Raw genomic sequence first — 25,120 nt, 5'->3', positions numbered from 1 at the left:
GAGCAGTCTCAGTCCAGTTGGCCGCCGCACAGCGTCAGTCTCGCTTCTTTCTTTCTTTCGGTCGCCCGTCGGACTCCTTCCCGGAATGTCGGACGGCGGGGGGACGGAGGAGAACTCCGGCACCATGGAGGTGTCGGCCGTCCAGACGGTCGCGGACACCTCGGTGTTGCAGAAGCACATCAGGAAACTGGTGCCGCTGCTGCTGGAAGATGGCGGCGAGGCCCCGGCCTCACTGGAAACCGCCCTGGAGGAGAAGAGCGCCGTGGAGCAGATGAGGAAATTCCTGGCCGATCCCCAGCTCCACACCATTCTGGTGGAGAGAAGTGCTCTCAAAGGTACATTTAGGGAACAACGACTGCCCTAAACTTTATATATAACAGGCTTGTTTGTCTGCTGGTCTCCTGTTTTCAGATTATTACAGTATCTCTGCAAATCACGCATTTTAAATAGTAACCACTACAGTATGTTATTACCCTATTCACGTTCATTTGCCATTTTATTAATATTAAAACAACTTTCACAATACTGTGATTCAGCTGCGCCACACTGGGCGTGGATCGCTCATCACACAACACTTGAATGAATTCTGGACATCATCCTTGCATATCTACTGCACTGCGCAAATAATGGATCCATATGAGGGGGCATAACATAATTGCAAGATTAACAGATTGTCCAAGTGTAAAGTTAGAAGCGTTTTACACTTATTATTGTCTTGTATTGGATGTAGGAATCAATGCGACACAAGAAAGCCTATCAGAGACACCACCCAGCATGAAAGAACTTCAGAGAGAATGAATCCCTTGTCAAATCTGGAGGTCATATGTTTTTTGCTGATGTCAGTTTAATCATGTGAACTACTTTGTTTCAAAGAACACATTATTTTTAGTTGAGTTTCCTCCGGGGAAGCCAATCCTCAGCTTCTGAGTGCTGAACCTTGATCCTCTGTTACTGAATAATGCACATGACCCAGTCTCTCAATCTGAGTCCTTAGGTTTTGGATTCCCAGCCAGAGAGTCACTTCCCCAGCCTATTCATGGTTTAGCTCTCAGAATACTGATGCTGCTATGCAGAATGCCTGTCTGCAGCTCACTGCCTTATTTTTCCCTGCAAGCCACAGCCCTACTTCGCAAAGGAGGGAGGGGGCATATTACATGTTAGGCACAAATAATGAATACTTAGCTTCAACTGACCAATTTCAATGTCCATTTAGTTAGATTTTATCACATTTGTATTGCTACTCAAACAGATCTAGAGTCATAAACAGAAGTTTTTTTGCAGCTTTTTTTTGTCATTCAAGGAAAAACCATAATAAACAAAATTTTAAGAAATGGTTAGCTATTAGTTTATGAGAATATAAATCAGTGACAATGAACTTTTCATTGACTTTCAATGTCTTGTGAGTAAGTGGTCTAACTCTCGATTAAGACTGAATAATGAATTGTTCTTCACACAGAGGATGTTGGCGATGAGGGAGAGGAGGAGAAGGAGAGCATCACCTACAACATCAGCATTGACATACACTACGGAATCAAGTCAAACAGGTTGGTCATATCTTTCCTGCAACTATTTTTTAAGCCATTCACAGTACGTTCTAAGAAGAAACTCTTCTGATAGTCTTTTTTGGTTTCCCACTAAAGTCATACTCCTCTCTCTTTCCAACAGCTTGGCTTTAATCAAGAGGACAGGTGTCATCGACGCAGACAAACCCATATCAACCCAAGTCCGAGTTCTGACTCTGAGTGAAGACTCTCCCTATGAGACACTTCACTCATTCATCAGCAACGCTGTTGCTCCTTTCTTCAAGTCCTACATTCGCGAGTCTGGAAAGGCAGATAGGTAATGTTCTTGTACTTTTAATAACTTTTCTGAGTTTGGTATTGAGTAGTAAATGTCATGGATTAAAAATAAAGTTCTTCTCTGTTGAAGTATTTTAAAGCGGACTTTGTGTTTGAGGTGGTGATCATTACATGTAGCTGAATATTCTGTATCATACCTCTCTAGGGATGGAGATAAGATGGCGCCGTCTGTTGAGAAGAAGATTGCTGAGCTGGAGATGGGCCTTCTCCACCTGCAGCAGAACATTGAGATTCCTGAGATCAGCCTGCTCATCCACCCCATCATCGCAAACATTGCCAAGCAGTGCTACGAGCGCGGGGAGAAGCCCAAGGTCACGGATTTTGGAGACAAAGTGGAAGACCCAACCTTCCTCAACCAGCTGCAGTCTGGAGTTAACCGCTGGATCAGAGAGATCCAGAAAGTGAGAGGCCTCATATGTGTCATATTTCATCTGTTTATATATAACCCTCCAAACATTAAAGCTAAAACTCTTATTGTTTTTCTGTTAAACACCACTGAGTTTGTTTTTCCTCTCACTGCCCACTCTCCCAGGTGACAAAGCTGGACCGAGACCCAGCTTCAGGCACGGCCTTGCAGGAGATCAGCTTCTGGCTGAATCTGGAGCGGGCTCTCAACAGGATTCAAGAGAAAAGAGAAAGTCCTGAGGTCCTGCTCACCCTGGACATCCTCAAACACGGCAAACGTTTCCACGCTACAGTCAGCTTCGACACAGACACTGGTCAGTGATTTCCATTTAAAGTTCTGCTTGTTTTGATTTTTTTTTTCACTTAAATTAATTTTTATTGCTTTGATATTGATTTGGCTGTCATTAAATCTTGGTTCTTTCCACTGTTTCCTCACAGGTCTGAAACAGGCTGTGGAGACTGTCAATGACTACAATCCTCTGATGAAGGACTTCCCTCTTAATGACCTCCTCTCCGCCTCGGAACTCGACAAGATCCGTCAAGCCCTGATGGCCATTTTTACTCACCTGAAAAAAATCCGGAACACAAAATATCCCATCCAGAGAGCACTGCGCCTGGTGGAAGCCATCTCCAGAGACTTGAGCTCCCAGCTGCTCAAAGTGTTGGGCACCAGGAAGCTCATGCACGTTGCCTATGAAGAGTTTGAAAAGGTTCGTACGGCTGAGTACACATTCATAATTTGATCAAAACAGAACACTTCTCCTGAAAGTCTGTCTGACTTCTCTGCGCAGGTCATGGTGGCTTGTTTCGAGGTCTTCCAGACCTGGGAGGATGAGTATGAGAAGCTGCAGGTGCTTCTGAGGGACATTGTGAAGAGGAAGCGAGAGGAGAACCTGAAGATGGTGTGGCGCCTGAGCCCCGCCCACAGGAAGCTGCAGTCCCGACTGGACCACATGAGGCGCTTCAGACGGCAGCACGAGCAGCTGAGAGCTGTCATCGTGCGTGTGCTCAGGCCTCAGGTAAAGCACCTTTCCCATCTTTAACTGCCATTCTTACATATTTAGGTATTAAATGTTTAGTTTTGTCACATTGATGGAGAGTCGGTTTTTCCTCAGGTGTCTGCAGTGCCACAGCACGCCCCCGGAGAGACCGTCGAGCCTCAGGACATGAAAGTAGCTGGGGTCCTGTTTGACGCAGCCGATGCCAACGCCATTGAAGAGGTCAATCTGGCGTATGAGAACGTCAAAGAGGTCGACGGCCTGGACGTGTCGAAGGAAGGCATGGAGGCCTGGGAGGCCGCCATGAAGCGCTACGACGAGCGCATCGACCGCGTGGAGACCCGCATCACCGCCCGCCTGCGAGACCAGCTGGGAACGGCCAAGAACGCCAACGAGATGTTCCGCATCTTCTCCCGCTTCAACGCGCTCTTCGTGCGCCCCCACATCCGCGGAGCCATCCGGGAGTACCAGACGCAGCTCATCCAGCGCGTGAAGGACGACATCGAGTCCCTGCACGACAAGTTCAAAGTGCAGTACCCGCAGAGCCAGGCCTGCAAGATGAGTCACGTCCGGGACCTGCCGCCTGTGTCCGGCTCCATCATATGGGCCAAGCAGATCGACCGGCAGCTGACCGCCTACATGAAGAGGGTGGAGGATGTTCTCGGAAAAGGCTGGGAAAACCACGTGGAGGGACTGAAGCTGAAGCAGGACGGAGACAGCTTCAGGGCTAAGCTCAACACTCAGGAGATATTCGACGACTGGGCTCGCAAGGTAGAAAGCGTCGTTTGATTTTCACCTTTTCTCCATAATTAGTTGATGATTAACATTTACAAACACAACAATAACCTTCTTTCCCTTTTTCCAATCAGGTGCAGCAGCGTAATCTCGGCGTCTCCGGACGCATCTTCACCATCGAGAGCACTCGCGCCCGCGGACGCACAGGAAACATGCTCAAGCTCAAAGTCAACTTCCTCCCAGAGATCATCACCTTGTCCAAAGAGGTCCGCAACCTCAAGTGGCTGAGCTTCCGCGTCCCTCTGGCCATCGTCAACAAAGCCCACCAGGCCAATCAGCTGTATCCGTTTGCCATCTCTCTGATTGAGAGCGTGCGCACCTATGAGCGCACCTGCGAGAAGGTGGAGGAAAGGTCCTCCATCTCTCTGCTGGTGGCTGGGCTCAAGAAGGAGGTCCAGGCTCTCGTCACAGAAGGCATCACCTTAGTCTGGGAGTCCTACAAACTGGATCCTTATGTTCAGAGACTGGCGGAGACCGTCTTCAACTTCCAAGAGAAGGTTTGTGTGGAGAGCAAATGAGATTCTGTCAGTATAGGATACATTTACAAATGGTTATTCTTACCAAGTAAGATTTCTTTTCCTAACCTTTCTGTAGGTGGATGACCTCTTACTGATTGAAGAGAAAATCGACCTGGAGGTCCGGTCTCTGGAGACCTGCATGTTTGACCACAAGACCTTCTCGGACATTCTTAACCGCGTCCAGAAAGCTGTGGACGACCTCAATCTGCACTCATACTCCAACTTGCCCATCTGGGTCAACAAGCTGGACATTGAGGTTGGTGTTAAGAATCAGTCAGAAAATCTTCCGAAGTTCTGTCTATTTTTTTCTTCCAATATGTTTTATGGTTGTGTTGTAATAAAACATGTTTTTTGCTTAGATCGAGCGCATCCTGGGAGTACGCCTGCAGGCTGGTCTGAAGGCTTGGACTCAGGTGTTGCGTGGCCAGGTGGAAGACAAAGCAGATGTGGACATGGACACAGAGGCTCCTCAAGTCAGCCACAAACCTGGAGGAGAGCCCAAGATCAAGGTAATCGGTTGGACTCATGGCGCTCCGCTCCCTCTTTACCCAACTGTTCACAATATGGAAAACCTTTTCTACCTGGTATAGATAATTTTTTTCCTCTCTCATTTTCCTCTTCCCAGAATGTAGTCCATGAGCTGAGGATTACAAACCAGGTGATCTACTTGAACCCACCAATTGAAGACTGCCGCTACAAACTCTACCAGGAGATGTTTTCTTGGAAGATGGTCATCCTTTCACTCCCCAGGATCCAGAGCCAGAGATACCAGGTAGTGATTCTGTCAAAATATGACGGAAATAGACACGATGGCCCAATCAGTGAAATCATTAAAATAAATTATGGTGAAAAAGTTGGGGTTTTTTTTTTTCAAGCCAGTCTGTCCTTCCTCATCAGGTGGGGGTCCACTACGAGCTCTCAGAGGAGGAGAAGTTTTACCGCAATGCCCTGACCAGGATGCCTGACGGCCCTGCAGCCTTGGAGGAAGCCTACAATGCAGTGGAAGACATTGTGAATGAGGTGGAGCAGTACGTGAAGGTATGAACCGTATAGTGAAAACATGAAAAGTAACTGAATGTGTTCCACTGTTGGAATGAATCGTGTTTTTCTTTCTTTCTTTTTTTTCTTTAACATCCTTAACTTTTGAAATAAATTTCAACATGTTCATGATAATGGGATTGTTTTTATATCAATTAATTTATGCTTTCACCATATCTCTTCATCGACTTTGACTTTGACGTCCTCCTCCTCTTTCCCATTTCCAGGTGTGGCTGCAGTACCAGTGCTTGTGGGACATGCAGGCAGAAAACATCTACAACCGTCTGGGTGAAGATCTCACCAAGTGGCAAGCCCTGCTGGTGCAAATCCGCAAAGCTCGAGGGACCTTCGACAATGCCGAGACCCGGAAAGAGTTTGGACCTGCGGTCATCGATTATGGCAAGGTACGAATGATGGATTAATTACCAGAAGCTTTTTGATAAATGGCTCATTCATAATATTGTCACATTAATATGTTTTTGTTTGAATCAGTTTAAAATAAACTCAAAGTTTTAGCTTTGTCAACTATATTAGCATTTAACTGTACTCATCCAACTTGGTTACACTTGTTTTTTGAGTCTGTGGACTTGGTACTAAGTGTTTGTATTTGTTTTTGACCACAGGTCCAGTCGAAGGTGAACTTGAAATACGACTCTTGGCACAAAGAAGTCCTCAGCAAATTTGGCCAGATGCTTGGTCAGAACATGCAGGACTTCCATGCACAGATCTCCAAGGTAAAACCTGTAGTTAAATACATGTATAACCTTTTTTTTTTGTTGCACATGACACAGAGACACACAGTAGTCAGAGACACAATTTACATGTCTATTTGCCCCTCAGTCTCGTCAAGATCTTGAACAGCACTCTGTGGACACGGCGAGCACCTCTGACGCCGTCAACTTCATCACATACGTCCAAACCCTCAAACGCAAGATCAAGCAGTTTGAGAAAAATGTGGACGTAAGTACTGGGAAATAAAGTTTATTTAATCCCATACATTACTGCCATGTTTGTATGTTTCAAGTGCTTTTATTTCAGTTTTTAAGTCGGTGTATTTCAGCAGTTTCAAATCACTTTTGTCTCCGTCTGTAGTTGTTCCGTAATGGACAGCGCCTGCTGGAGAAGCAGAGGTTCCAGTTCCCTCCCTCTTGGCTCTACATTGACAACATCGAAGGCGAATGGGGCGCGTTCAGCGACATAATGAAGCGCAAAGACACGGCTATACAGCAGCAGGTGGCCAACCTGCAGATGAAGATTGTCCAAGAGGACAAAGCTGTGGAGAACCGCACCACAGACCTGCTCAATGACTGGGAGAAGACCAAACCAGTCGCTGTAAGAAAAGCCATCATTTTATATTTGCAGTCCATGCCATACACTGTCAGCAAAATGTTGTTAAACTCTGGTTTTTATTATTTAAGTTTACATTTCTGATTTACATTTCTACGTTTCATTGCTGATGCTTCATTGCGTTTCTGTTCCATTAGGGTAACCTGCGTCCAGAGGAGGCCCTTCAGTCTCTCACCATCTACGAGGGCAACTTCGGCCGACTCAAGGTTGAAAGAGAGAAATGTGCCCGAGCCAAGGAAGCCCTGGAGCTCACCGACACCGGTCTGCTCAGTGGCAGCGAGGAGAGGGTGCAGGTAATGCATGGACTCATTTAGTAATTAAATTATGCATTGTATCAATATAGTGATTGCACTTTGATTTGGATTGTAAGTTAAATTCACCAAATTTTATGTGAAAGACATCTTCTGGCTGTGTGTTAGGCCAAACCTTTTTGTGTAAAGAAGCTCTACTGAATAATTCCTGTCTTTGTTGTGACATGTAGGTGGCGCTGGAGGAGCTTCATGACCTGAAGGAGGTGTGGTCTGAGCTGTCAAAGGTCTGGGAGCAGATTGACCAGATGAAAGAGCAGCCCTGGGTCTCTGTTCAGCCTCGCAAGGTAGGAAAAAATAGATTTCTTGGTCTTTGTACTATACAGATGAAATCTTATAACTGCTTTTTAATTTGTATTCGTAGCTTCGCCAGAGTCTGGATGCTCTGCTGAACCAGCTGAAGAACTTCCAAGCAAGACTGAGACAGTATGCGTCCTATGAGTACGTGCAGAGGCTTCTCAAAGGATACCTGAAGGTCAGAACGCTCGTCTTTCTCAGCGCAAGGTTCTGACTTCCACGTTATTGCAAATGCATTTTAAGTCATTGAGCGTGTTCATTTTTTCCTTCTTCATACTGCAGGTGAACATGTTGGTGATTGAGCTGAAATCGGAGGCCCTGAAGGATCGCCACTGGAAGCAGCTGATGAAGCGCCTGCATGTGAACTGGGTCTTGTCGGAGCTGACCCTCGGTCAGATCTGGGACGTCGACCTGCAGAAGAACGAGATGGTCGTGAAGGACGTTCTCCTGGTGGCCCAGGGTGAGATGGCTCTGGAGGAGTTCCTGAAACAGGTGAGGAGGAACGGTTCATCGTCTAACTAATTACATATCGCCTCCAACTTGTTAAACTTTAATTATGTGTGTGTGTTGTCTTTCAGATCCGAGAAGTGTGGAACTCGTATGAGCTCGACTTGGTGAACTACCAGAACAAGTGCCGCCTGATCCGAGGCTGGGACGACCTCTTCAACAAGGTCAAGGAGCACATCAACAGTGTGTCTGCCATGAAGCTGTCTCCTTACTACAAGGTAAACACATTTTCACACACAGCACGGTTAACACAACAGTTTCATATTTTTATCTGCTATTTCCCTGAGGAACCACACCAACATTGTTCTTTATTTTCAAATTGTTTTCCAGGTGTTTGAAGAAGATGCGCTGAGCTGGGAAGACAAGCTGAATCGCATCATGGCTCTGTTCGATGTTTGGATCGATGTCCAGCGTCGCTGGGTGTATCTGGAGGGCATTTTCACAGGCAGCGCCGACATCAAACATCTGCTGCCCGTTGAAACCCAACGATTCCAGAGGTAAATGGAGAGCCCTTTTTCTTTTTAATGTCTTTTTTCTAAACATAATACAGAATCCATATTATAATGTCTGCATGTAAATTAAAGATCCATAAGTTTTGTCAGCAGGGAACTATTACTTCATGTATAGGTGATACATTTAAAAGATTTTTGTTTATTTTGTACTTTTTCTCAATGTAATCTGTCTTCTTTTTTTTCTCTAGTATCAGCACAGAGTTCTTGGCATTGATGAAGAAGGTGACAAAGTCACCTTTAGTCATGGATGTGCTGAACATTCAGGGAGTGCAGAGATCCCTGGAGCGACTGGCCGACCTTCTGGGTAAAATCCAGAAAGCTCTTGGAGAATATCTGGAGAGAGAAAGGTCCTCCTTCCCCAGGTATGAACCGGATACAGAGGCAGAACATCAGGATCTTGAAATATGTATGTCAATAGTCGAATTTAATTAGGTATTTGGAATAATGCTGAACATTCACTGTCTCGTTACCAGGTTTTACTTTGTGGGAGACGAGGACTTGCTCGAGATCATCGGCAACAGCAAGAACGTGGCCAAACTCCAGAAGCACTTCAAGAAGATGTTCGCCGGCGTCGCCAGCATCCTTCTCAACGAGGACAACACCGAGGTGCTGGGGATCTCCTCCCGTGAAGGCGAGGAGATTCTCTACAAGACGCCCGTCTCCATCACGCAACACCCGAAGATCAACGAGTGGCTCACTCTGGTGGAGAAGGAGATGAGGGTGACGTTGGCCAAGCTGCTGGCCGAGTCCGTCACCGAGGTCTCGGCCTTCAACAAGGGCACAGCCGTGGACCTGAGCCAGTACATCAACTGGATCGATCGCTATCAGGTTTGATTTGAAATCATTTTTTCCTTCACGTAACCTCTGAAATAATTCAGTTCTGAATATATTCAGTGTGACTGTGGGGTAATGTCGTTATCTGTATTGTGTCTCTTCAGGCCCAGCTCGTGGTTCTGTCCACCCAGATCGCCTGGTCTGAGAACGTCGAAACCGCCCTGACGACCATCTCCGGCAGTGGGGACATGAAGCCCATGCAGGCGGTGCAGTCCAACGTGGAGGCCACTCTCAACGTGTTGGCTGACACCGTGCTCATGGAGCAGCCGCCGCTTCGCAGGAGGAAACTGGAGCATCTGGTGAGAGGCAGTTATTTTCTGTTTTTTGAAAGAAATCTGCTTTGAAAGAAAAGTTTCTAAAATTCGTTCCGTTTCCAGATCACTGAGCTGGTGCACCAGCGTGACGTGACCAGGACTCTGATCAAGAACAAGATCGACAACCCCAAGTCCTTCGAGTGGCTCAGCCAGATGCGCTTCTACTTCGACCCCAAGCAGACGGACGTCCTCCAGCAGCTGTCTATCCAGATGGCCAACGCCAAGTTCAACTACGGCTTTGAATACCTGGGTGTCCAGGACAAGCTCGTCCAGACTCCGCTGACGGATCGTTGCTATCTGACCATGACCCAGGCTCTGGAGGCTCGCCTTGGAGGATCGCCATTCGGTATGGATCCTCATTGTGGCCATTTTTACTTGAGGAGTTGGTTTCTGACATGACTAATGCATGTAACGCCTAAATCACCATCTTTTTTTTTAGGTCCTGCTGGCACAGGGAAGACTGAGTCTGTGAAAGCCCTCGGCCACCAGCTCGGTCGCTTTGTCCTGGTCTTCAACTGTGACGAGACCTTCGACTTCCAGGTACAAAACTGTGTTCTTTTTTAGAAAATTTTCCCATTCTATTACACACATGTTCCTTTAGTTGTTTACTGAGAAAATATTCATTTTGTATCTCTCTGTTTTCAGGCCATGGGTCGTATCTTCGTGGGTCTGTGCCAGGTCGGAGCCTGGGGCTGCTTTGACGAGTTCAACCGTCTGGAGGAGAGAATGCTGTCGGCCGTTTCTCAGCAGGTCCAGTACATCCAGGTGGCCTTGAGAGAGCACAGCAACCCCAACAGAGACAGGAGTACGTATGACCAATGGAACCGCCACACCGTTCTTTCTTGTTTGAATACATCAAAAAATGAAAAGAAAAATCTCTTGTTCATACATGATACTCTGTTATGTTGAGATCAGAGCATTAAACAATATATTTAGAAGCTTATTTTGAATTAAGTGATCGTCTGTTCCCTTTCTAGGCGTGCCCGTAACCACAGAGCTCCTGAACAAGCAGGTGAAGGTGAGCCCAGACATGGCCATCTTCATCACCATGAACCCCGGCTACGCCGGCCGTTCCAACCTGCCCGACAATCTGAAGAAGCTGTTCCGCAGCTTGGCCATGACGAAGCCCGACCGCCAGCTCATCGCACAGGTCATGCTTTACTCCCAAGGTTTCCGAACCGCCGAGATCCTTGCCAAGAAGATCGTGCCATTCTTCAAGTACGTGCTTTAAGTCAGTGTTAAAGGAATTTCGATGATTTTGGGAAGTTTTTCTTTTCTCATTTCATCTGTTGCTCTTTATTTTCCAGGCTGTGCGACGAACAGCTGTCGTCTCAGAGTCATTACGACTTCGGGCTCCGAGCACTCAAGAGCGTGCTGATCAGTGCCGGCAACGTCAAGCGCGAGCGCATCCAGAGAATCAAACGGGAGAAGCTTGAGCGGGGAGAGGACGTCGATGAGAATGACATAGCTGAGAACCTTCCTGAACAGGAGGTAAAAAGACTTGAAAGACATGTCTCTTTTTTAAATTGAGTTTTGTCAGCTATTGGAGATGTGATCAGGTGGATTAGTTTGTTTCATTCAGTCTGTATATTTTTCTCTTTAGATTTTGATCCAGAGTGTTTGTGAGACCATGGTCCCCAAGCTGGTGGCGGAGGACATCCCCCTGCTGTTCAGCCTGCTGTCAGACGTCTTCCCCGGAGTTCAGTACCACCGTGGAGAGATGACCGCTCTGAGAGAGGAGCTGAAGAAGGTCTGCGGGGAGATGTACCTCACCTACGGCGACGGCGACGACGTGGGCAGCATGTGGGTGGAGAAGGTACGAAGTGGAATGGCGTTGATAAGTCGATAGCCCTCTGAGTGGCGTAGAGAGATTATTGTTTCGAGCTCCGCCATCATCTTTGTGGTTGATCTTCTTCCAGGTGCTCCAGCTGTACCAGATCACACAGATCAACCACGGTCTGATGATGGTGGGACCCTCAGGCAGTGGGAAGACCATGGCGTGGAGGGTGCTGCTCAAAGCCCTGGAGAGGCTGGAAGGGGTTGAGGGCGTGGCCCACATCATCGACCCCAAAGCCATCAGCAAAGACCACCTGTATGGAACCCTGGACCCCAATACTCGAGAATGGACTGACGGATTGTTCACGCACATCCTCAGAAAGTGAGTTCCATCACTCATTACTGATCAATATAAATAAACTGATCTGATGAATTAAAACCCCTTTTAAAAACGTGTTTTCTGTCACTTTTAGGATCATTGACAATGTCCGAGGAGAACTGCAGAAACGTCAGTGGATCATTTTCGACGGCGACGTCGACCCGGAATGGGTTGAAAATCTCAACTCTGTCCTGGACGACAACAAGTTGCTCACTCTGCCCAACGGAGAGCGTCTCAGCTTGCCACCAAATGTAAGAGAATTCTAAGCACGGGTCTCTATTTGTGTCGTAACACTGACTGATGTGTGGGAAGCGTGTTTATATTCATGGTTTTCTCTCTGTCTGTCCAGGTGCGCGTCATGTTTGAAGTGCAGGACCTGAAGTATGCTACGCTCGCCACCGTGTCCCGCTGTGGCATGGTCTGGTTCAGCGAGGACGTCCTCAGTACCGACATGATCTTCAACAACTTCCTGGCTCGCATTCGCAGCATCCCGCTTGACGAGGGTGAGGATGAGGCTCAGCGCAAGCGGAAGGGCACAGAGGACGAGGAGGAGGCTGCTTCTCCGATGCTGCAGGTAATAAGAGCGAGAAACACTTTGTAGATCAACTCGTCAAGCATGTTGTCGTCGCTCACTTTTCTGTGTGTTCCACTCCAGATCCAGAGGGATGCTGCTGCGGTCCTGCAGCCGTACTTCACCTCCACAGGGCTGGTGATCAAGGCCTTGGAGCATGCCTCAAAGATGGAGCACATCATGGATTTCACCCGCCTGCGCTGTATGGGTTCTCTGTTCTCAATGCTGCACCAGGCCTGTCGCAACGTGGCTCTGTACAACAACAACCACCCCGACTTCCCGATGCCCATCGACCAGCTGGAGAAGTATATGCAGGTAACCTTTTCCTCAGACGCATCAAAAGAGACATGTTATTAAATAAAGTCCCCTGAAAAAGCATGGTTGTTGATGATTCTGCTGCTGATCTCTGCAGAAATATTTGATCTACGCCGTGCTGTGGTCCTTCTCTGGTGATGGACGCTTGAAGATGAGGGCGGAGCTGGGAGAATACATCCGTCGCATCACCACTGTGCCCCTCCCCTCTGCGCCCAACGTTCCCATCATTGACTATGAGGTACAGGCTCATTTTGTCCAAAGGGACATCGTTGGGATCGAATTTGGAGAGAAAATGCTCCTGTCCTGTAGTTTCTGAGTCTGGATTTCAATCCTCTGTTTGTGTTTAGGTCTGCATCTCTGGTGAGTGGCAGTCCTGGCAGGGCAAGGTGCCTCAGATCGAGGTGGAGACCCACAAAGTGGCATCCCCAGACGTGGTGGTTCCTACTCTGGACACCGTCCGCCATGAGGCTTTGCTTTACACCTGGCTGGCAGAGCATAAGCCACTGGTACTGTGTGGACCTCCTGGATCTGGAAAGACCATGACTCTGTTCAGTGCTCTCAGGGCGCTTCCCGATATGGAGGTGAGTGACTGGAACCCATGTTGCCCATTACTTAGCTGTTAATCTTTTGTTTCATGGACTGAACACTGGCTGAAGAAAATTAAAACATACTTTCCTTTTTAAAAAAAAAAATCTTATTACTCTCCCAGGTCGTTGGTCTGAACTTCTCTAGCGCCACCACTCCAGAGCTGCTGCTGAAGACCTTTGACCACTACTGCGAGTATCGCCGTACCCCCAACGGCGTGGTCCTCGCCCCCGTGCAGCTGGGCAAGTGGTTGGTGTTGTTCTGCGACGAGATCAATCTTCCCGACATGGACAAGTACGGCACACAGAGGGTCATCTCCTTCATCAGACAGGTATTTTCACTACCGTCGCCATTTGTGCTCAGTGCATTCTGCAGGAATGTACTTTATGTTTTGGTTAATAAATATGATGTAAAATCATGAGCTTTTTTTGGCAGATGGTGGAACACGGTGGTTTCTACCGCACCTCAGACCAGACTTGGGTCAAACTGGAGAGGATCCAGTTTGTTGGAGCCTGTAATCCTCCAACTGATCCAGGCAGGAAGCCTCTCACACACAGGTACAAACTCATTACAGCAAAAACAGAATGTCATGATTACAACAGGACCAGGGAGGCAAAAGCATCAATGTGGTGGATGCTAACGGTGATTGTGTTACCGTGCTCTCCTAGATTCCTGCGGCACGTTCCTGTGGTGTATGTGGACTATCCAGGCCCGGCCTCTCTCACTCAGATCTATGGAACCTTCAACCGCGCCATGCTGCGCCTCATCCCGTCTCTGAGAACCTACGCTGAGCCACTCACGGCCGCCATGGTCGAGTTCTACACCATGTCTCAGGTAAAAGAAACCACACAGTATAAATAAAGACCTCCAACTTCACTTTTGTTTCATCCATGCGGTCATTTGTTTGCTCACGTCTCACAGTAATCTCCCTTTTTTTTTTTTCTCTCTCCTTTTCCAGGAGCGGTTCACTCAAGACATTCAGCCTCACTACATCTACTCTCCCAGAGAGATGACCCGCTGGGTGAGGGGTATTTTTGAGGCCCTGCGACCCCTCGAGACTCTCCCCGTGGAAGGACTGATCCGTATCTGGGCCCATGAGGCTCTCCGACTCTTCCAGGACAGGTGAGTGCCACTTCGATTGAGACTGAATTTAATCACAACTCTAGAGTATGTAGTGTACTTTTTTTGGGGACTCATTGATCAGTTTATGATGTGGTGGTCTTTTCCAGACTGGTGGGCGATGAAGAGAGGAGGTGGACCGACGAAAACATCGACACAGTCGCTCTCAAACACTTCCCCAACATTGACAAAGACAAAGCTCTGAACAGACCCATCCTCTACAGCAACTGGCTTTCTAAGGTAAAATAAAGATGAAATGGCTGTAATCCGTTTTCTGTTTGCATCTGAAGAATCTACTGCAGTTTAGCTACTTTGTTTCCATCCGCACTGAGTTGTGTTTCTTCACGGATGCAGGACTACATCCCAGTGGAACAGGAGGAACTGAGGGACTATGTGAAGGCCCGTCTGAAGGTTTTCTATGAGGAGGAGCTGGATGTCCCTCTGGTGCTCTTCAATGAAGTGCTGGACCACGTCCTGCGGATTGACAGGTCAGTCACATTTTATAAACTTCTCTCAGTGTGACTACTTGGTTTAAAAAGAAAAAAATCAGCCTCAAATGTTGGTTTTAGTGAAAAATTCAATTATCTTCCTTTTATAGAATCTTCCGTCAGCCTCAAGGCCATCTCCTGCTAATTGGAGTTAGCGGAGCAGGAAAAACCACTCTGTCTCGATTTGTGGCCTGGATGAACGGACTGAGCGTCTACCAGATCAAGGTCTGTTTGATAATATTCAGGATTGTTTGAATCCATGTCAGTAAACCTGCCTGTTAGATTGATCTTAATTGTTTTTGTGTCTAGGTCCACCGGAAATACACCGGGGAGGACTTTGACGAAGACCTCCGTACAGTGCTGCGTCGCTCAGGTTGCAAGAATGAGAAGATCGCCTTCATCATGGATGAATCCAATGTGCTGGATTCTGGTTTCCTGGAGAGAATGAACACCCTGCTGGCCAATGGAGAGGTAATGTGAAGCGATCATGACACCAGGTGGATCGCCACTGCTCGGTGTAGTGTAGGTTTGGCTGATTGTCCCCGTCTCTGCAGGTTCCTGGTCTTTTTGAGGGCGATGAATACGCCACTCTCATGACTCAGTGTAAGGAGGGAGCCCAGAAAGAGGGCCTGATGCTGGACACCCATGAGGAGCTGTACAAGTGGTTTACCAGCCAGGTCATCAGGAACCTCCACGTCGTGTTCACCATGAACCCCTCCTCCGAGGGTCTGAAAGACAGGGCCGCCACCTCTCCTGCCCTCTTCAACAGGTAACCAGACTCATTGTCAATCATTGTTTAACAGTGAAACCGGTGAGTTTTCCTGTTCGCTAAAACCTCTTCTCCACCAGGTGTGTGTTGAACTGGTTTGGAGACTGGTCCACCGAGGCTCTGTATCAGGTGGGCAAAGAGTTCACCAGCAAGATGGATCTGGAGAAGCCCAACTACAAGGTGCCAGACTACATGCCCATCGTCTACGACAAGCTGCCCCAGCCGCCGTCCCACCGCGAAGCCATCGTCAACGGCTGCGTGTTCGTACACCAGACTCTTCACCAGGTAGGGATGTTTACCTCTCGATTGCACTGATTCATGACTTGATTGTGTCGTGATTTTATAGATGGAGTGTCTAATTTGGCTTGATGTAAAAAAAAAAAAAAAAAAAAATTCTAGGCAAACAACCGTCTGGCCAAGCGCGGCGGACACACCATGGCCATCACTCCTCGCCACTACCTGGACTTCATCAACCAGTATGCGAACCTGTTCAATGAGAAACGCAGCGAGCTGGAAGAGCAGCAGATGCACCTCAACGTCGGTCTTCGCAAGATCAAAGAGACTGTCGATCAGGTAACCACGCGGCGTGATTCATAGTATGTTTATTTATTGAGAGTATAAAAATGCATCTGGATGAAACCTTTAACGTGTATCTTTCATGTTTCATACTCATTCAGGTGGAAGAACTTCGTCGTGACTTGAGAATTAAGAGCCAGGAGCTGGAGGCAAAGAACGCCGCCGCCAACGACAAGCTGAAGAAGATGGTCAAAGACCAGCAGGAGGCTGAAAAGAAAAAGGTACAGAGTAGAAAGATTCAATGTCAAACAAGAAAAATCTCCTTCACAACAATTTTAAGGTTTGCTGGAGATGTCGGGCTGAGCTTGATACTTCTCCTACTCTGACTCCAGGTGATGAGCCAGGAGATCCAGGAGGCCGTGTACAAGCAGCAGGAGGTGATCAAGGACAAACAGCTGAGCGTCAAAGAGGACCTGGATCAGGTGGAGCCGGCCGTCATCGAGGCTCAGAATGGTACAATGATTCTTCTTCCTTTCCTGATATCTACATTAATTTTAATGTTGACTTGGCTCTCATGCACAGGGCGGGCGACCACAGCTTAATTCCTGCTCGCATCCCCCTGTCAAGACTTTCCTGTTCCCTTGTCCTAACGTCCGTTCTTCTTCACCTGACGTTAATAGCTGTTAAGTCCATTAAGAAGCAGCACCTGGTGGAGGTGCGTTCCATGGCCAATCCGCCCGCGGCCGTCAAGCTGGCCCTGGAGTCCATCTGCTTGCTCCTGGGAGAGAGCACCACGGACTGGAAGCAGATCCGATCCATCATCATGAGGGAGAACTTCATTCCCACCATTGTTAACTTCTCTGCCGAGGAGATCAGGTGAAAAAAGAGACACGTTTTATACCTGTTTACTAAACGGCTGTTTGTTTTTGTTTTTGTTTTCCCCCCCTGTCTTCCTCTACACGTCCTTTTCAATTTCTCCCCCCCACCCCCCGCCCCCCTGTACTGTAACTAGCGGTGAGTTCTATAAAGCGGCAGCATCTAGTAGAAGTTCGGGCAATGACCAATCCTCCAGCCGCAGTCAAACTGGCCCTGGAGTCTATCTGCCTTCTGCTGGGCGAGGAGACCAATGACTGGAAAAAAATCAGACAAGTTATTATCAGGGATAATTTCATCACCAGTATAGTCAACTTTTCCTCTGAGGAGATGAGGTACCAGCGTCGCTACGTTCTTGTCTTCGTCGAATGGAAGCAGAAATCAGTCGGTTCTATCAGCAGAAGTTGATTTTTCTTATTAGCTGTTGATTTGAGTTCTTTGATACAAAGTGAAATCGCAGAATAAGCCGATGGGCGTGACCTCTGTGCTTGTCAATTTTGTGATTTCTTGTTGGGAAGTTGGTAGAAAAAGCCCTGTTTTTTTCAATGTCCTGACAAAATTTAAACAATCCTGTAAATATCCTGATAGAATCCATTTAATTCTCTATGATTTATTATTAGTTCTCCAATTGAAGCTGATGTGAAAAACAGGTAGCTTTATTAGTTCATTATTTTCTCCAGTGATTCCATCCGTGAGAAGATGAAGAAGAACTACCTGTCCAACCCAAGCTACAACTATGACCAAGTGAACAGAGCTTCGCTGGCCTGTGGACCTATGGTGAAATGGGCTATCGCTCAGGTACGACGGGGCGATATTGAAATCGGGGGAAAGAATTAGATAAACTGGAATCTCTTCTGATGTAGGTGTGTAAATTTTTTATTTATTTTTTTTCTTTCTAGCTGAATTATGCCGACATGCTCAAGCGTGTGGAGCCTCTGCGTAACGAGCTGCAGAAGCTCGAAGACGACGCCAAGGACAACAAGACGAAGGCGGAGGAGGTGGAGCAGATGATCCGAGACCTGGAGGCCAGCATCGCCCGCTACAAGGAGGAGTACGCCGTCCTCATCTCAGAGGCCCAGGCCATCAAGGCCGACCTGGCCGCCGTCGAAGCCAAGGTAACGGATCTGTTTAACTCGCAGTTTAATGTGTGCTTGAATGATTGGTTTAATTGATCTCGCCCCTCTGGTTGCAGGTGAACCGCAGCACGGCCCTGCTGAAGAGTCTGTCAGCCGAGAGGGAGCGCTGGGAGAAGACCAGCGAGACCTTCAAGAACCAGATGTCCACCATCGCCGGAGACTGTCTGCTCTCCGCGGCGTTCATCACCTACGCCGGCTACTTCGAACAACAGATGAGACAGAACCTGTTCACCACGTGGTCCCATCACCTGCAGCAGGCCAACATCCAGGTATTTTTAAGAGTTAAAGCTGTTGCTTTATTGTTTTTGCATCAGAACAGTCGTAGCACACATCCTGCCGGGTATTCTCATTTAGCTCTGTTAACCTGGTGCCAGGGTAAAATACTCATGTTGTGATTTTGTTGTCCTCCAGTTCCGTACTGACATCGCCAGAACTGAATACCTGTCCAACGCCGACGAGCGGCTCCGCTGGCAAGCCAACTCTCTCCCTGCAGACGACCTCTGCACTGAAAATGCCATCATGCTGAAGCGGTTCAACAGGTCAGCGCCCGACTTAAATATTAAACACCATTTTGATAGCTCAGACTTGATTCTTGGTTTGAGTGAAATTTACCACCGACCCCATGTTTTTATCGTTTTAGATATCCACTGATCATCGACCCGTCAGGCCAGGCCACAGAGTTCATCATGAACGAGTACAAAGATCGCAAGATCACCAGAACCAGCTTCCTGGATGACGCCTTCAGGAAGAACCTGGAGAGTGCTTTGCGTTTTGGAAACCCACTGCTGGTGCAGGTAAGAGCTATTAACTCACCCTTATTTATTTATTTTTTTTCCTTATTTTTTTCTCTACATAAACTGACTTATTTGTAATTTTTGGTGTTTCTTCCCTTCAGGACGTGGAAAGCTACGACCCCATCCTGAACCCAGTGCTGAACAGAGAGGTTCGCAGGACCGGAGGACGTGTCCTCATCACCCTCGGGGACCAGGACATCGATCTGTCGCCTTCATTCGTCATCTTCCTCTCCACCAGAGACCCAACTGTAAAGAAGCTCTTCCTTTCATACGACTCAGTACCACATTTTGGTGGCTGAAAGAGAAGCAAAGCGAAAAGAAATGGCAAGCTAACCTGTGTTCTGTGCTCTCTGGTGTGAGCGCAGGTCGAGTTCCCTCCAGACTTGTGCTCTCGAGTGACGTTTGTCAACTTCACCGTGACGCGCAGCAGTCTTCAGAGCCAGTGTCTCAACGAGGTCCTCAAGGCTGAGAGGCCCGACGTGGACGAGAAACGCTCCGACCTCCTCAAACTGCAGGGTAAGCCTCAAACCGACACAGCTTTATTCTCTCACTTATCGTTTTATCACTTTGTGAGTGAATTTGCCCCCTCCCGTCTCTCCCAGGCGAGTTCCAGCTGCGTCTGCGTCAGCTGGAAAAGTCCCTCCTGCAGGCCCTGAACGAGGTCAAGGGTCGCATCCTCGATGACGACACCATCATCACCACCCTGGAGAATTTGAAGAAGGAGGCAGCGGAGGTGACCAGGAAGGTGGAGGAGACGGACATCGTCATGGCCGAGGTGGAGGCCGTGTCCCAGCAGTACCTGTCTCTGTCCTCCGCCTGCAGCAGCATCTACTTCACCATGGAGGCTCTCAACCAGGTTTCCGCACATCTCACTCCCTTTCTGCTTCTTGTCACTGGCTCTCTGAATCATAAAGATTATTAATAATGATGTTTCTCCTTTCAGATGCACTTCCTGTATCAGTACTCGCTTCACTTCTTCCTGGACACGTACCACACCGTGCTGTACGAGAACCCCAACCTCAAGAGCATCACCGACCACTCCCAGAGACTCGCCGTCATCACAAAGGACCTCTTCCAGGTTTGATACAGGATTTCTGAAAGCAAGACACACATTTTTTTGGAGATGAGGGAGTGAATGTGGCTGACACATGGTTGTTTTATTAGGTGGCTTTCAACAGAGTGGCCAGAGGCATGCTGCACCAAGACCACATCACCTTCTCCATGCTGCTCGCTAAGATCAGCCTGAAGGGCATGACCAGGTCAAATACCAGTAACGGTGTTACTCGGCAGTCGGCACAGGTAATCAGTGTTTCTAATAATTGTATGTCTTCTGAATTTCTCTAGCGAGCCGTCATATGATGCAGAATTCCAGCATTTCCTTCGCGGGAAAGAGATTGTCCTGACTGGCGTGTCGCTGCCCAAAGTGAAGGGTCTGACTACCGATCAGTGTGAGGCCATGGTGCGGCTCAGCCGCCTGCCGGCATTCAAAGACCTGGTGTCCAAAGTTGAGGCTGACGAGGTGAGTGTTCCCTCCGCTATGTCTCCTACAGACTCCAGGTTTATATATATGAGGAATCATTTGTTACCTTGTGGTGTTTCCTCAGCAATTCTTCATGTGGATTGAGAGCAACACTCCAGACCTGGCAGTTCCGTACCTGTGGTCAGAGGAGAAGCAGTCCAGTGAGTAATATGGACCTTACTATGTTTGACCTGATGCTACCTGTGTGTTAACATGAACCTCTTCTTTTGCAGCTCCAATCGGTCAGGCTGTGCACCAGCTGCTGCTGATCCAGGCCTTCCGCCCCGACCGTCTGCTCGCCATGTCGCACATCTTAGTCTCAAAGGTGCTGGGAGAGAACTTCATGAACATCATTGAGCAGCCTCTGGACCTGGCTAACATCGTGGACAGCGAGGTAATGATATTCTCTCCGAGTCTCTGTCTTTATCTGGTTTTGGATGGATTGCTGACGTCCCTCTTCCTGTGTTCACAGGTGAAGCCAAGCACTCCGGTGCTGATGTGCTCTGTTCCGGGATACGACGCCAGCGGACTGGTCAGAGACCTCGCTGCAGAGCAGAACAAACAAATCACATCTATCTCTATTGGTAAGAAGCAGCAAGCGTACATCCAGATGCTTTTTTGTGTGATGCAGATGTTGTAATTTCTTTTATATTCACACTGTAAACAGGTTCGGCTGAAGGCTTCAATAAGGCTGACAGAGACATAAACACTGCAGTCAAGTCTGGCAGGTCAGTGCTGTTGTTTCACTGCTGTTGCTTGTTGGTCTGGATGTGCTGGTGTCCTGAATGACCTTGTTCTCCTGCAGGTGGGTGATGCTGGAGAACGTCCACCTGGCCCCTGGATGGCTCATGCAGCTGGAGAAGAAGCTTCACTCCATGCAGCCTCACGCCAGCTTCAGGCTTTTCCTCACTATGGAGATCAACCCCAAGGTAAAACCTCATCAATCACTCACAGGAAAACTCTAAAATATTGATTTTGTGGAGCAGGTGGAAGTGATTGGAGTGGATCTTTGAGTTACTGTGTTTTATTGAATAATTTTTTTTTCCCCTGCCAAGGTGCCTGTGAATCTGCTCCGTGCTGGTCGTATCTTCGTGTTCGAGCCTCCTCCTGGTGTCAAGGCCAACATGCTGAGGACCTTCAGCAGCATCCCTGTGTCTCGCATGTGCAAGGTGACCACGACAGAAATCACCAACGAATAAACACTCTCTTCAAAACAGATGTGTCTGACCTCAACCCTCTATTCCCACATTTGCCGTCTGACCTTTTATTTTCCATCTTCCTACAGGCCCCCAACGAACGTGCACGCCTTTATTTCCTGCTGGCTTGGTTCCACGCCGTCATCCAGGAGCGTCTGCGCTACGCACCGCTCGGCTGGTCCAAGAAGTACGAGTTCGGGGAGTCTGACCTCCGATCTGCTTGTGACACCGTCGACACCTGGCTGGACGACACCGCTAAGGTGACAGACCAGAACAAAACATTTTATACCGATATTAGAATAATTGTCAGATGATTCATATTGTTGAAAGGGTTTTGATGCTGTTTTATAAATGTGTGTCCTCATGACTCGCACAGGGCCGTCAGAACATCGCGCCAGACAAGATCCCCTGGGCCGCTCTGAAGACGCTCATGGCTCAGTCCATCTACGGAGGCCGCATCGACAACGAGTTCGACCAGCGGCTGCTCAACACCTTCCTGGATCGCATCTTCACCAAGGGAAGCTTCGACAGCGAGTTCAAACTGGCTCTCAAGGTCGACGGGCACAAGGACATCAAGATGCCGGACGGCATTCGGTCAGAATCGGTTGACCTTCTGTGTTACACCTGCAATCATCGTATGGTAAATTGTAGAAAATGCTGATAGTCTGTCTTTGTTCCAGACGGGAGGAGTTCATGCACTGGGTGGAGATGCTTCCCGACACTCAGACGCCATCTTGGCTGGGTCTGCCCAGCAATGCAGAGAAGGTGTTGCTCACCACTCAGGGTATGCCGCTGCTCTCCTCTTCATTACCGTAAATTATGATGTGAAATCATCATCTTTAAATCCGTTTGTTGACAGGATGGAGAATTCGAAGTCTTAATCTGTTCCAGTGTTTCACCTCTGACTCTGACAGGTTGTCGCTGTGCAGTCAGAAGACCGGAGTGTATTTGTGTTGTGGAAATGAACATGGAGAAGCGGGTTTCATTACTAATCTCTCATCTCTCCATTGATTCTCTTTAACTCACAACCAGCTAGGTTTTTTTTCCTTCCCTTTTTTAAACTAGCAGTTCCCACTCGCAGCCTTTAGTAACATAGTGAAGCTGTGACTGAGAAGGTGGCCGGACGACGGGTGTGTGTGTATCCTCACCCTCCAGCAGCTGTATTTCACAGCCATCATGTTGCTTTGCTGAGATCCCCTCCCCCGTCCCACCCTCGGATCGTGTCCGATACTCCCCCTGAATTCCACTTCCTCAGATTCTCCTTCAGCCCCCCCCCCCCCCCCCCCCCCCCCTCCCCCTCGGATGGATGTCCACACCTCCTCCCAACTCCCAGATTCCCAGCTGTCAAACCACCCACCACCTCCACTCCCTCCCTCCTTCATCCTCACATTCACTCCTGAGTTGAAACTTTCATCCTACATTGTTTGTGTTGTTGCCTCCAGATCTGGTTGTTCAGTATTTGTTTTTTATTTTATTTTATTACCCTCTGGAACTTTATTTTACAGTTGATGGAAACTCTGCCTGAAGCCTTGTTTATCTTGTCTCACCCAATGTCGTCCTTATTTGTTAACCTTGCATAAACCCTTTTTTGTTAAAACAAAAAAACATTAACTCTTCGGTGAGACAAGCTGTTTGTTTCTTTGCTCCACGATTAATTTCTTCTCCCACCCCCCCACCACGGCCTTGTCTCCCGCCTCTCTTCCACCTTCCCTCCCCTGCTCACTCGCCTTCCATTGCTGGCCTGCGCAGGCACTGACATGATGGGTAAGATGCTGAAAATGCAGATGTTGGAGGATGAGGATGACCTTGCCTACGAGACGGAGAAGAAGGAGCGCACCTCGTCCACCTCCGACGCCCAGCCGGCGTGGATGCGCACCCTCCACACCACCGCCTGCAACTGGCTGCAGCTGATGCCGCAAACGGTCAACCCGCTCAAACGCACCGTGGAGAACATCAAGGTAATGGAAGGGAAAAAAATACAAAAATCAAAGATCGGTTTATTACCCTGATCTCCTAACTGACTCTCTAGGTGAGAACGAACATTAAAGCACAGGTTTGAATCTCAGGTTGTAGTTTTATTACACATCTGTCCAGCTTTAGTGCTTTTTTTTTTCATTCTCATGTTTCTCCAAACACCAGGATCCACTCTTCCGGTTCTTCGAGCGCGAGGTGAAGATGGGCGGCAAGATGCTCCAGGAGGTCCGTCAGGACCTGTCCGACGTGGTGTCGGTGTGCGAGGGCAAGAAGAAGCAGACCAACTACCTGCGCACGCTCATCAGCGACCTCGTGAAAGGTTTTCTGCTCGCTTCCTCTGCTTCGGTTCACTTTTTGAGTTCCGGGAACGGATAACAAGACCGCGTCTGTCCGCAGGAATCCTTCCCCGCAGCTGGTGTCGGTACACCGTCCCAACCTCCATGACCGTGATCCAGTGGGTGGCCGACTTCAGCGAGCGCATCAAACAGCTGCAGCAGATCTCCCAGGGCGCCGCCAGCGGGGGCGCAAAGGAACTGAAGGTACTGTTCGAGAGCAGAGTCGAGCATTTTTCAACTGTAAAAAGTGAACTCTACTGAGCGTAACGGTGTTTTTCCCTTCCTGTTTCTGTCTCCTCATCATCAGAACATCCATGTGTGCCTGGGCAGTCTGTTCGTGCCCGAGGCGTACATCACCGCCACCCGCCAGTACGTGGCTCAGGCCAACAGCTGGTCTCTGGAGGAGCTGTGCCTCGAGGTCAATGTCACCACGGCTCAGGGCGCCGCTCTGGACGCCTGCAGCTTCGGCATCAAAGGTCAGACTAAACACACACCGTCCGCTTTATGTTCGGGAATTCTGTTATTTAACAAGCGGTCCAATATATTGACAATATGTTGACTTTTACCTTCCAGGGCTGAAACTGCAGGGAGCCACTTGTGCCAACAACAAGCTGTCTCTGTCCACCTCCATCTCCACCGAGCTGCCGCTGACTCAGCTCCGCTGGATCAAGCAGAGCAACGCTGAGAAGAGACACATGGTACAAGCAGCATGAAAACATGTCACCGCTTCACTCTTTTTTTCTCCTGTCGTGACAGAGTTTCACCCGGATGATCTGTTTCCCTTCCTCCCTCTCCAGGTCACCCTCCCCGTGTACCTGAACTTCACCAGGTCCGATCTCATCTTCACCGTCGACTTCGACATCGCCACCAAGGAGGATCCCCACAGCTTCTACGAGCGTGGAGTCGCTGTTCTGTGCACAGAGTAAAACACATTTAGTCATTCCTGTAGGCAAAAACGTGTCGGCTATAATCGGACACACACTTAATCACTTACTCATAACTGAAGTTTTAGAAGTAGTTGTAGCGTGTTGCATTCCAGTATA

The 25,120-nt window shown here is 48.4% G+C and overlaps 1 protein-coding gene across 1 annotated transcript; it reads left to right on the top strand.

Moving 5' to 3' along the window:
- Positions 1-85: 85 nt before the first annotated feature.
- Positions 86-25,120, top strand: dync1h1 (dynein, cytoplasmic 1, heavy chain 1). The gene is made up of 78 exons (XM_030116586.1): positions 86-335; positions 1,457-1,544; positions 1,666-1,839; positions 2,005-2,260; positions 2,392-2,578; positions 2,703-2,974; positions 3,056-3,283; positions 3,380-4,033; positions 4,132-4,554; positions 4,652-4,831; positions 4,935-5,084; positions 5,201-5,347; positions 5,473-5,613; positions 5,841-6,017; positions 6,237-6,347; positions 6,454-6,573; positions 6,706-6,945; positions 7,098-7,253; positions 7,442-7,555; positions 7,633-7,743; positions 7,848-8,057; positions 8,144-8,290; positions 8,403-8,569; positions 8,773-8,946; positions 9,058-9,412; positions 9,523-9,717; positions 9,796-10,078; positions 10,172-10,272; positions 10,378-10,537; positions 10,710-10,950; positions 11,040-11,223; positions 11,336-11,548; positions 11,652-11,890; positions 11,982-12,138; positions 12,237-12,461; positions 12,543-12,773; positions 12,871-13,011; positions 13,121-13,354; positions 13,483-13,689; positions 13,794-13,915; positions 14,027-14,192; positions 14,317-14,480; positions 14,588-14,717; positions 14,832-14,965; positions 15,076-15,190; positions 15,275-15,436; positions 15,520-15,734; positions 15,815-16,019; positions 16,134-16,307; positions 16,412-16,531; positions 16,643-16,763; positions 16,931-17,126; positions 17,804-17,921; positions 18,023-18,238; positions 18,316-18,528; positions 18,671-18,798; positions 18,900-19,053; positions 19,155-19,301; positions 19,419-19,569; positions 19,656-19,909; positions 19,997-20,131; positions 20,218-20,312; positions 20,398-20,572; positions 20,658-20,733; positions 20,806-20,966; positions 21,045-21,156; positions 21,240-21,300; positions 21,378-21,501; positions 21,628-21,741; positions 21,858-22,028; positions 22,145-22,362; positions 22,449-22,552; positions 23,518-23,726; positions 23,908-24,061; positions 24,139-24,281; positions 24,385-24,553; positions 24,651-24,775; positions 24,875-25,120. Exons 1-78 carry the CDS (start codon positions 86-88, stop codon positions 25,001-25,003), a joined length of 13,923 nt encoding a protein of 4,640 aa, XP_029972446.1. The 3' UTR covers positions 25,004-25,120.

The sequence above is a fragment of the Salarias fasciatus genome, chromosome 19 (assembly GCF_902148845.1).
Source record: "Salarias fasciatus chromosome 19, fSalaFa1.1, whole genome shotgun sequence".
NCBI classification, from domain to species: Eukaryota; Metazoa; Chordata; class Actinopteri; order Blenniiformes; family Blenniidae; genus Salarias; species Salarias fasciatus.
Note: the sequence above shows the minus strand (reverse complement) of the source record. Positions and strands in the feature narration are given on the sequence as shown.

Excerpts from the sequence above, each read along its gene's own strand:
- dync1h1 (XM_030116586.1), top strand. The coding sequence starts at position 86 with ATGTCGGACGGCGGGGGGACGGAGGAGAACTCCGGCACCATGGAGGTG. Across the intron at positions 7,254-7,441 it reads GCAGCGAGGAGAGGGTGCAG|GTGGCGCTGGAGGAGCTTCA; the intron begins GTAATGCATGGA and ends TGTGACATGTAG. Across the intron at positions 10,273-10,377 it reads ACGAGACCTTCGACTTCCAG|GCCATGGGTCGTATCTTCGT; the intron begins GTACAAAACTGT and ends CTCTGTTTTCAG.